This window comes from Solenopsis invicta, chromosome 6, assembly GCF_016802725.1.
Source record: "Solenopsis invicta isolate M01_SB chromosome 6, UNIL_Sinv_3.0, whole genome shotgun sequence".
Lineage (NCBI taxonomy): Eukaryota > Metazoa > Arthropoda > Insecta > Hymenoptera > Formicidae > Solenopsis > Solenopsis invicta.
The window spans coordinates 6,763,596-6,776,134 of record NC_052669.1 but is presented as its reverse complement, the minus strand read 5'-3'; the positions used below and the strand labels follow the sequence as shown (position 1 = coordinate 6,776,134).

The 12,539-nt window shown below is 45.6% G+C and overlaps 1 protein-coding gene across 20 annotated transcripts in view; it reads left to right on the top strand.

The window, feature by feature from the left end:
- Positions 1 to 12,539, top strand: part of LOC105194212 (ephrin type-A receptor 4) — a 119,521-nt gene that overhangs the window by 71,624 nt on the left and 35,358 nt on the right. For all 20 annotated transcript variants that reach the window (XM_039450944.1, XM_039450942.1, XM_039450931.1 and 17 more), the window contains exon 3: positions 5,015 to 5,094. In XM_039450944.1, the coding sequence (XP_039306878.1) occupies positions 5,015 to 5,094 (80 nt within the window). The remainder of the gene's footprint in view (positions 1 to 5,014; positions 5,095 to 12,539) is intronic.

Sequence of the window (12,539 nt, the reverse complement as noted above, 5' to 3'; positions counted from 1 at the left end):
TTCCTCTCTCGTTTGAATAATATGAAAAATCGAGATGGATAGATAAATGGAAGGAATAAGAGGAACCGCGCTGGATGTATGTACTGGGTGGATTCGAGAAAAGGGGGGCGACCGTGCAGAGAGGGCGGCGAGGACAAGGGACGGGGGAAGGAGGGGCAGAGGGGTCGAAGACGCACCATCGGTGGAGTGAGTTGGAGCCGGCGGCGGGCAACGCTATGCATACCGTCACACCCTGCGACACGCTCCAAATTTGAAATTTAAATTCGGTACCTCTCGCGGGACCACGTTGTACACCGGTTACACACGCGCGCGCACGCACGCACACACGCGCACACACACACACACACACGCGCGCGCGCGTAGATGAAAGCTCTATGCACGTTGCCAGCGTGCATACAGGACGCCCCAAAATAGTTTTGGACGCCCTATGATGAAAATTCTCTCTAATTAAAAGTTACTTAACATTGAAAAATAACAAGTTTTCTCGAGCAAAAGCAAGTGAGGCAAATTGTAAAGTTTCACTTCTTGCTGGTTTCAACGGCGGTGCTCCTACAGTAATAGAATTTTTATGGAAAGATGTTACCCCTCAAGATATATACCTCGTGCTGAAATATTTAAAAATTATCGCGGCGTGTCGCGTAAAATTTTCGTCGAGGAGAGATCGCGTTGAAATCTCACGTAGAATACTCGCAGTTGTCAAATTGTCCCTTTTGAGACGGCCTGTGCTACGCGCCCGGTGCGACGAAACGAATCGGAATATTTGCGAGAGAGGGAGGCAAAAGGCAGGAAGGATGTATCGTCGTTTTCACGACGACCGACCTGCCCGTTAAGTCGTTTCCGCTCGTCGGTAAACACACGCGGGAATAGTAATTCGAGACAGGGGCTCTGCGCCGTGTGTCCTTTCACCTCCCGTCTGCCCTCCGCTCTACCCAATTCCACCCACGACTGCTGAAGTCGTCTCGAGTCGTGTATGATTGCTTGTCTGCTTGTCGCTGTCGATCCACAATCGCGTCAAATTCGGGCGAGGGAAACGCTCTTTCAGGATGAACCTGTTTTCTCTCGGATGTCAGCCGAAAATCGGAGCGTGCTCTTTCACCTTGCGTCTCATGCATTGTGCAGCTACCGCTCTCGAAAGACGCAGTGTGCGCGGCGACGAGGAAAGTCTCCAGAATCAATCGGACGTGTCTCTCTCTAGGAAAGTTATTCTTAAACTTTAATAATTCCAATTTCAACGTCTACACTGAGAAAAACACTCGTGTTGTTTATCGATCACTTTCTTAAGCGTTACACGATTCTGAAATTTTTTTATTATAATGGAAAGTTATCTGATGTACCATGGACTATACTTAAACGCCCGCGTTACTTTTACGTCCCGCGACCGCAGAACATCCTGCAAAATAACGGTTACATCGCGCTGGCATCGCCCGCGAGATTATCGGCGCGGCGGCGTCGCGACATCGTCCGTGCTTCCTGTTCGCTCGGCTGCAGGCTTTTACCGAACGTACGTAATCGCATTTTCCTCGGTTATGATCCAAGTCACGGGGGGGAGAAAGAGGGAGAGCACGTCCGTAAACCTTTTTTTTTTCCTTCTCTCCCGTTCTCGCCGCTCCTCTTCCCAGCATTCCACGACGACGCACGCCGCGAGTGGCTCGCGTCATGTGACACGTGTCCGACGGGCGAAGGCGCATAATGCACGTGTCGCACGCACGATGCGTAGCGGCTGCACCGGCATGTGACGGTTACCACCGCCGCCGTACGTCGCGTCATCTCGCACCGGCGCGGCGCGGCAACGGGCTGCTGCACTTTCTCTTTTTGCGTCGATGATCGCGCATCGTAGATGCGGCCGTCCGGCATAGAACCCTCAAACCGCACCGTTATCTTTCCCCCGTTGTGACGCCACGCACTCGTGTGGCGAGATAATTCCGAGGTGCAGCATTAGTCGAACAAAGAGTCCTGAAATTTATGTGCTAGCCCTAAAATGAACCCTCGAAGGATAAAAGTCAAAATACATAAATCAAGATGTATTAAAAAGCTAGTGTCACGGCTAAGGAAAATATGACATGATATATGTGTAATGAATATATAAAGATACATATAGGACGTTCTAAATTCTTTTATATTTCATGCACTTTTAAAACTTTAGATTAATTTTGCTCTTTCTCTCTCTTTCATTTTTCTCTTCTCCATTTTATTTCCCTTTTGCAATGCACCTCTCACATCTCATTTTATTCTCATCTCATTTTAATTTTATTTTTATTTCCTTTTCTTTTATTCTGTCGTGGTTATTTTATTGTATTCTTTTTTTGGTAATTATGATTTTTTTATTTGCATTCATTTTCATTTTTTTTTTCTCAACGCATGCATGTTCACAGAGGGCTTGCCGTAGGACAGTAATAAACGCACAATCGATCGATCAATCTCCATCTTTCTCCTCTATTTAAATAAAATTTTGCTTTTGATTTTTAGTAACATAAAATTGATTTCAAATCGACCGTTACAATCGATCGCGGACGGGTAAAAGGAAATGCAACCTTTGCAGCCTTTTAAACGAGGATGAAAATGGCCAGCGCTTGCGGTTCCTTTAATAGCCGGCATAGTGATACGGTTGAATAGTTATTAAAGCGTCATGACTGTCGATTGAAATTGTTGCCGGAGTCATGCTCGTCGAAATTATTATTGAGTACTTTAGCGCGTCTCTTTCCGCGGTCATCTATGCCAGTAACTATAGTTATCTTATCCCGGAATTATCCAACACAGCTGGTACAGTGATATAGCTATGTGTACATATATAGATTGCTTGTGGAAATGGTTCAGAGTAAACTCTAGGTAGTTTCCATATGGAGACATCTCTTTTTTTTCCTTTCTTTCTTACGTGGCTCAAGTTCATTCGTGTCACTACGTCAGATCGATCCCGAGAGGTTTGTCATCCCATAATTCATTCTTACGTTTCTTTGTATATACGTAGCGGCCTTTGGGAAATAAATATCTTCGACGTAACGTCCGACGAGAAGGCGGAAACGACGCTGTCTAAAATGCGAATTTGAAGAATACGCGATTATAAAGCCACGGATCGAGTCCGGATATTCGTCGAGTAAATCTCGCCGACGTTGGAGAGTAATCCCGAGGTCAATCTACTAAGGCTTTCCGCGAAGTGTATTAGGAGCGATAGACGCGATATAGAAAGGGCAAACTCTCTTGGATCTTGCTCCGTGAATTCGGTTGCGCGAACGCGCGCGTGCCTATATATCCCAAAGTTCTTCACGAGAGCACTCGAATTAGATCGGCACGCTCCACAGTGCAAACTCCACTCCTGCGAGATACTCTTCACAATGGAATGGCTTAGAGGGCAACTGATCCTGCGGCTTAAAACGGAGTATCCTTTCGTGATACTAATGCCTCGCCGTTACTAAAACTTTCGCGCATCCCGTGAAACGTTCGTACGTTGCACTCCTTCATTTAGATAGAAAATAAAAATGCTCGTATGCACTGCGACACACAGAGGGAAGGATTTTATTTTTGCAATTTAGGGTGGGATCGCCTAAAAATTTATTTAGGTCTCTGCTGGACCGGAACTTCGTTCCAAATTAATTCCAAAGTTACGTTCGGCACAATTTTTTTTTTTTTTTTGTCCGTTTCGAGCACGCGACCTGTCGCTCACACTCTGCTCCGCATCGGTTTGGATGCAGCGAGATAATTGCAGTTCGCGCGAGTGCCTCTGTCGAAACGATCGGTGGCGGGATGAGAGATCGATGGACGAGGAGATGGAAGCGCGGAGGGAGGAGAAAAATACAAAAAAATAATACAAATAAAAATGGATTTTACAGCGTGCAGTTTTCATCTTTGAGATTCACCGCCTGTTGGCGATGGGTGGATGAGTGGGTGGTTGGATGGACGGGTGGGTGTGTTGCATCCGCGTCGCGCTCTGGAAAGCCAAGGGCTCGGTATCTAGATAAGAGGACAGTCGTTGTTAGATTTGGCAATGCAGCCAATCCAGTTCGACATGAGTTCGGGCGAATATCGCGAAATGGAGGAAAATGAAAAGAATAAAGTGACTATGAAGAGAAGGAAGGAGGGAGGGAGGAAGAGGCGAAGAAAGAGCATGAGAACGGAACGATGAAAAGGAGATGCAGGAAGAAAGGACGGACGTGCTGTCAAGGCTGAAGAGAGAAAAGGCGCTAGAGATACAAAGAACGCGAGGCGAAAAGAAGAGAGAGACGAATGGGACGGTGGAGAAGCGAGGAATGTGCCAGGCACGTGGATGAGAGGCGAAGAGAGGAAGAACGGTTCGACGAAAGGGAGAGAGGAGAATCGAGGGTTGGCGGTGGCCCAGACCCCGGTCGATACGACCACTACCACCAACTACCACCTCTACCACGGCGAGCACGAGGCAGGACAGAGCGCGAAACTTGGTTCCTCGCTCGCGAATGTACCGATACACGGCGGAATCTCTTCCTGCTTTTTTTTTCGAACTTATAACGTGCCTTTCTTTCTCTTTCTTTCACTTCCTCTCTCCCGTCATCTAGCTGCGTATTCATCTCCGGATATTTTTTCACCCCTCGCTCTCGACGAACCGCCATTTTGAGAGGAAACATGCTCCCATCTCCCTTCGGTGGGTCGATTTCCTCACAGTGACTTTAGCACGTACTTATTGTCTTCCTTCAGATTATGTCAAGCAAGTCTGGCCATAGTTTTAATTTTGTACGATGTAATATAACGTTAGAACGTGTAATTATATCTGACAGATGTAACTGTGCGATTAGATGAAATGAGAGAGGAAGGGCTCGCACTGTAACGAGAAAGGTGAAAATGTAGAAACAAAATTTTAAAAAAATTCCACAATGCAATTTTTCACTGGTTTTCAAAAGGTTAGATACATTTTTTTAATTTTACAGTTTAGGAAGAAAAGAGAAATGAATGAAAACGCAAATAGAGATAGAAATCTATTATTGTGATATAAGTTACTGACGACATCTCACGCGCATACTCACGTCGCATTTTTTTTTTGTGATTGCAGTTATTCTCTTGGACACGACAACGGAGGAGAAACTCGACTGGACAAGATACCCGTTCGGGCCTCAAGCTAACACTCCTGGCGTAAGTACATTGAAAAATTTCCAACTTGCGTATAGAAGGCGTTAAGCTCTTCTTAAAACGTTGGCGAAACAAAAAATTTCTCTTCGATACGAAAGAAAACTGTGCGTTCCGATAGCCGGTTCTGATCCTCCTCGACTCCTCAAGCGTCGAGAATCCGAAAGTAAAATCAGATTCGCCGCCCCTCCTCGATGGGAAGATGAAACAATTTCTTAAATATCGCGAATTTCCATGGAAATATTTGACGTGCCAACAGCAACACGGAGAAATTCCCGTCGACGTAGGAATTCCGCTCGCTCGCTCGCGCGCACGCTCGGCATCCTTTTCCACGCGCGGCCAAAGGAAAATATTAAAAATGTCTCAAACATAAATTAATACTATCTCGCGAGGTCGTTGCACGCGATTCAAGAGAGCGCTCTCTCTCTCTCTCTCTCTCTCTCTCTCCTCCGACGATCGTATAACAAAGGGACGCCTAGATGGAAAAAAATTCCAGGACTTCCCGACATTTTCTTCTCTCTGTATTTTTTTATTCTCCCTTCACGGAGAGGAGAAATCTTTTGGAACTCGACTGGCCGGGTTCCGGTGGTTCCAGAAGCACTTTATAGTCTCAGTACGCGCGCGGCACATACGTGGGCTCCCGCTGGCCGATGCGCTCACTCGGCGCCATGTTTGTTTTTCAGTTGTTAAGCGCGCAGCGGGCCGCCAGACAGGTTTAAATCAGCCTCTCCACCTCTCTCTTCGTTTCGCCTCTTCCTCCTCCTCTTTCTCCTCTTCTTCTGCCGATTCTCTCCTCCAGCACCATCCGCCACCTCCCGTCACCTCCCTCGCGCTCCACAGCCGGACCCCGTATGCACCGCTCGGTCCGTGAGTCAGTCCGACCGGGTAACAAATTGCTTTTTGTTTGAACGGACAAATTAGTGATACGACCGCGCCGGCACGGCAGAGGTGCCGGTCGAAAAGAGCGGGCGAGAGAAAGGGGAAACGGGACAGACACGCGGTGTTTTATTTAAACATCGTATGCACCGTGAGTGCAGTTTCGCGCACGGGGGACATCCTCCTCCGTGACCTTACGTGGGTGTCGGCCGGGTATCTCGCGTCCGAGGTTTCGGCTCGATCATGACGATAAACTGGTGGCTTCGATTCTTCTGGCGACTCGACCGATTCGTCGGACATCTCGCAACTTATATTATAGGGTACACCGAGGCGAATCGGATCAATTTTTGAAAACGGATAAAAATAATTAAAAAAAAAAACTAATTTTATTATTAAATTTTGTTATAAATTCTTAATCTTCACATCTTTGGCTCGAGTTTTATACACTATGATATTTCTTATTGCACAATGAAAAAAATCAAGAAAGAGAATATTCAGGCGAAGTGGATCATCAGTTTAAAAAAAAAATGAAAAAAATAAATAAATTTTTTTCTAAAATTTCTTTGTACATTCATGATCTCTACGTTTGTATCGTAAACTGGTACTGAATCACACGCGCAATACAGAATTGTTGTCTATTGTTTTCACTGCAGAGGAACGCGCGGAAATAACTAGCATGATAAAACCTATGACAGCTGTTTCAAAACTTATAATTATCCAATTCGCCCTATGATCCGATTCACCTCGATCTACCCTATTGTCGTTTTTATTAAACTGTTATTCTATCCCTCTAATTTTTTTCCAACTCATATTTATTCTACGTTATCTTTATTCAATACTAATATTCGTACAGGGTATCGCTGTTTAACAGAAGAGGTAGTCTCTTTTTAAGAGGATTCAGACACTTTTTATCGTCATTAGATCTTAGAAACTCTTGCCATCGCTATAAGCTTTTCTATTTTTTACTTGTGTTTGCTTAATCAAAAAGTCTTCTCTTTTTTGCCCTCGATCGTGAAACGATCGAGTGCGACGACTACACGCGTGCTCGTCCTCCTTTTTTTCCTCTCCTTTCTCTCGCAACGTCGATCGTTAGTGTCGCAGCGCTAATCGGCCAGCGTAACGCTCTGTTTGAAAAGGTTCTTTGAGGCTGCTGTTGATTTTTCTGGGTGCTAAACGTTCGACGCACCTCCTCTCCCTCCCCCTGGACGAAACGGACTGAAGAGGGATAGCTGCGTCAGCGGACCACGCACGGGAGTCGGTTCTCTTTTTTTCAGGAATGACCCGAAAAAGAACGCTCTCGCTGCTCGCGCTTCGTCCTCCGTGAACCACTCGAGTTCACTTTGCACCTCCCATTCCATCTCGCCCGTCGGAAGTGCCTACGTTCAAACACGCGTTCTCCCTTCCTCTCTCTCTTTCTGTCTCTTTTACTCTTCCTTGGACTCTCGAGCGCACGTGCTCCTCGTAAAAACGGCTGCGATATTAGTTACACCTACGAGCCTTTAAAGTTCCTCCCAAAAGCCCAAAGGTTCGTATTCTCGGCGCACTTTCGGCGTTAAGTGTTGCTGTCCGTACGACTTTCGTCGCCTATTGACACTGTGAACGTCTTCTTCACATTGAACAAATAAAACTCGGCACGGATGACCGTTTAGTCGTTAAAACGTGCGTTAATAATACCTGTTTCACAGTTTCACGATTTTTCAAACGTTTCGCCCATCCGAATTCCGCTTATCGGCGATCTGCCTCACTCAATCTTGACAAGACGCCCGCTCGAAATTCCACGTCTTACACGTCTTCCGCAGATCGATCGGACGGGTGACAAGATTTGTCCATTGCCCGACGGTCGTAGATGACGGTCGTGGACGATGTTCGATTTCCCGGGTCGAGGAATTCACGTTTCACGTGGTTCTCCGCGCTGCACGAGGAATGCGTCGACGCTTATATACGCGCAAACTAAAGTGGAGAATCCTCTTAGGTCAGTCCGTACTGATCCGCATCCCCGGAGGGATCCACTCCGAAGGAAGTCGCGTCGTCCGAAAGCAAGATTGATAAAAACGAGAATGTTCCCACGACTCTCGCCCCGCAATCAGTTTTCTCGGGCAGAGAGATTAGCGCGCGCCCCTCTCACGCACACGCCATTACCTTCGATCATACGTGACAGGAAATTTATTTCCGAGGATGAATAATTTTCCCGGGAAGATCCGGGTCCAATTAGCCGCACGCCGTGTATCCAAAACTCACTGTACTTAGCAGAATGGCAAGAACGGCTTCGCGCGCGGTGCGAGGAGCGAAGGAGAGTACGAAATTATTTCCAGTTGAATGCACTTTAGTTTTTTGACAAACGCATCCATCATTTAAGAGACATTCAGACATCCTCGTAACTCTTAAGTGAGCGCGGAGATCAAAGGCTCGCTTACGTTTTAACGACACGTAAGTGAAGGCGATCGCGATCAAACCACTTTATCGATTCTCTCCCGTCGTGTTGATCACTCTTCTCTTCGATCGGCGTTAATATCCCAAACGCGATAAGCGCGCGCCCTTACAACTGATAACGGGAAGATGATTTAGGACGTTTGTTAATAATACACAAGTAAACGGAATTAGAACTCGGGAGTATTTGGACAAGCCGAGGCAGAGGGAGGACAACGCTCCGAGCGAAAAGACGCTTTGATGCCGGCGGCGAGGGTCAAAACTCGCATAAAGGGTCGAAGAGATGCGCTATGCTTTATCATCGTATTATATATTCTATCTCGGTGCCCTACCGACCACGACGACTTCCGATGATGAAAGATGCCGGGGAAACGTACTCCGCTGGAATTAATTACGCGTCCTTCTTGTTGACCCCGTAGCTTACTTCACATTGATTTAAATCCTGTCCCAAGCTTGTAACTCGATTTTTAGTATGGACTATAAAAAGAGAGAGAGAAATAGAGAAAGAATTTTTCAATATCTGTAATTCTGACTTTTTTAAAAAATCGTATTAACTATTATTCTCCTTAAGCTTCGAAAAGTATATAAAATTTATCGAATTTACCATATCGAAATATCGATAGGTAGGATCTTAAGAAAAATAGAGCGAAAGAAGGAATCGGGAAACTTTCCGTTGAAATTCCGAGCCACTTAGGAAAGACTAACGACGGCGCTCTTTGATTTCGTTCTCGCCACTTTACTTCAAGCTAATTTCCATGCTTAAGAAGTCGTAATCCGATCATGACCGTCGAAATGAAGAAGTTTCGCTCACCCTTTGAGAATATCGACTTGCACTTGGCTGAAATTCGATAAAGTCGTGCGACTCGAGAATTCAACTGGATGGAGAAACATTCTCCGGTCTGGCTGTTTCCATAGCAAGCGGGCGCGCGTTTCGATATCTTTCGATATTTCCGCGGGGGGTCAATCGTCGAGTCGGATTTCTCTACCCGTAACGACTCTGAAATCGGATAGATTTTCGTCTCGCGCGCTTCGTCGAAATTTATTCTATGAATAGGAAAACGGGATACGATGTGATCGCGCGCGCGCGCGCGCTCGCTTAATAGGAAGGCGAGAAACACAGAGGCCATTGGTCCATTGAGAGTAACGGTCTCTTCCTTCCACGAGTGTCCGTCGAAGGCGGAGTAGTCGAAGGCGAATGCTGCTGGTTCTCCATGGATCTCCGCCGGGAGATCTCGCCGTTCTTTTTATCCAAAAAAAATTTATCGTCGTTCCACTGCGAGCCGAGCTCATTTCCTAACGCCACCATCGATTGCAAGGAGGAGAGAGAGAGGGAGAGAGAGAGACAGAGAGAAGAGCCGACATTTAGAAAGTCTAATAAACAAGAATGGAACAAATTTAGGGAAATACTGATCTGTGTGTACTTTCATGTGTAATGTCTCATTAAAAGTAAATTATTGAAGACCCGAAGGCATGTATACAAATATCGTCGAAGAACACCGAGGACACCGGGGGGAAAATCCACTGGTAATAGGTTCCAAATAGGTGCGCCGAAAGATTTATCTCTACGAAGATAGAAAGAACCGATAGTCTTAATTCCAGACTTCATTCCCGACGATCTTTAGATTCTCAATTGATTGTAATTCGAAAATTGCCGAGGGCCTCGGTATTCTCGATTGGGAAAAACCCTATTGCAAATCGACAACAAAGTTTGTGCGCCTAAAATAAAATCGTCTACAATTTCGAATTGTCGAATAACAACTCGCGATTACATATACGTGTTGTAATATGGCAATTTACGTAGCGAGAACAAACGCAAACGATATAGAGAGCTTAGTGAACCTCACGGCGAAACTTTTATAATATAATAATACAATAATAACGGTGATGATCCAACTTTCGATGAACAGCAATCCACTTTCGTCCAAAGTATTCGGCAACTTATCTGCCGAAAAAGAGAATACCCTCTTGCCGTTCCGCTTCCATCGGATGCTCATGGCAAAGCCGGGTTCAGTCTGCAGCTGATGAAACGTGGCTGATCGCGGTCGCAGTTCCGACGAAAAGACCTGCCCGCCATGGTTCGCACGTGGCACTCAGGCTTCTATCTGACCGTTTCATCTTCCGCTTCCTTCATCTTCATCCATCCTCGTCTTTCACCCCCTTCTCTCGTCGTCTTACTCTCCGGTAGCCGTCTTTTCTACCGTTCTTCTTTTATCTCTCCTCTTACCGCCTCTCGTACCACCGGCTCCTCTTTCTCATCGACGTCCTCTCTCTCTCTCTCTCTCTCTCTCTCTCTCTCTCTCTCTCTCTCTCTCTCTTTCTCTCTCTCTTCCTCACCGTGGCTCGGGCTATTTAACCGCGCCCGTATCTGCATCTAAATGCGCTCCCTGAATGCGAAATTCACATAGTGATATGCGGACTCGGGTAACCGGTGTCTCCTTCGAGGACTCAGAAAATCACCTTCGCAGAACGCGACACGATGCCCGCGAGAACGTTAATCACCATCGATGAGAATGCGTAACGTAATTCTATGAGACTCCGAAGCAATTAATTTTTTCAATCTGTCTGTTTTTTTTTTTTTTTGGAGCAACAGTTTTTGACGCTACAAAAATCGATAGAGCAGGCATTAGGCACGTTGTACACGCATATCTGTACTTTATATCTTGTAGACAACTAAATATGTGTACGCGGAAAGAAGGAACGTATGCAAGCACGCGGTCGAGTGCGTGTGGAGGAGCGCGTATAAAAGTCAACGCACAGCTGCGAGCATTCCACGGACGTCGAGTGGCAATAATAAATATCGGGTTACTTTTCGGGCTGTATCTGGAATAGACTAACTGACTATTAGCTAAATATTTATTAGCTAGATAAGCACACCTGATTTATTTCCCCCTCGCTCCCGGCCTGTTGTGAAAAGTCGTCGACCGCGCCCCGCATCGACATTACGATCCGTCTACGAGTATTTAAAAAAAATAAAATAAAAATAAAAAACGTCTTCATCGTCCGCCGGTGTGGCACGATTCACGGGACAGATTAACGACACGCGATTGATTATTTAAAACCGTGTTATCGGTGACGCCACCCATCCGGATTCTTATTAGGCCCCTTTCCCCTAACCGCTTCTTCTTCCATCGCCCGTTTATATCACGATCGTGATTAGAAAGGAGACAAAGTTCTCCTGTGTCGGTCGAACTTATCATCTCGAGCGGAAATTTAAGACACACTTGCTGCACGTATATCTCCCTCCTCTTCCCCCTTGGATTGCATACCTTGGCTTTCGTAGCAGGAAACGCGCGCGTGCACCGTGATTTCGTCAATCGAGACCTCAATTTCGCGCTAGTGCAATCGCATTTCCGTTTCTTCCGAGTAGACGTGCCTCGATGCGCGTTCCCTTTCACCTCGATTTATCGTCTCATGTCGCCATTGTGCGAGTGATAACGAAGAAAGCGGTCGAACGTCTTACGTATAGGTGATTTGTCCTTCTTCGATGAATCATCTTTTTTATCAATATAGGTATGCGCGTTGATAGAATCATATTTCTGATACCGTGTTCCAAGTAATGAGAAGCCGCGCGTTACAAAATGGAAATTTCGTATTAACGATTCCGTACACGGAGAAAACGATTTCTTTGAAATTAATAAATTTTATTGCATCCAAACAAACCAATGTTTGAATCAATATTTACGACTAATAAAAATGTTATTTTTGTCAAACAATAGACGTTGCTCGAATGAAACAATAACATTTTTATTCAAACAAATAAATGTTTTACATAAGCATATATATTTTGTTTCACTGAAACAACTTTCAATCAAATAGATGGAAATATTAATTGCAATGCAATCTTTTTCTCCGCGTATTAGCGATTCGAATTTATTCAATAGGTGTTGCAGAATCGAGACACTTTATTCTTATCGTTAAGTATTACGGAAACCTGTAGTACAACGTAAGCCATCGCGGTATTTATGTGGCTGCGATGCGTTACGCATGCATCAAGACGACGTAATGTGAAAGGAGAAATATGTCTCTGGTACTTAAAGCGATCGCTTCGCGTGCACAGACACACACACACACACACACACACACACACGCACACGCACGCACGCACGTTTAACGGAGGAGGTATCAAGCGCGCGAATAACGCGCGGGAA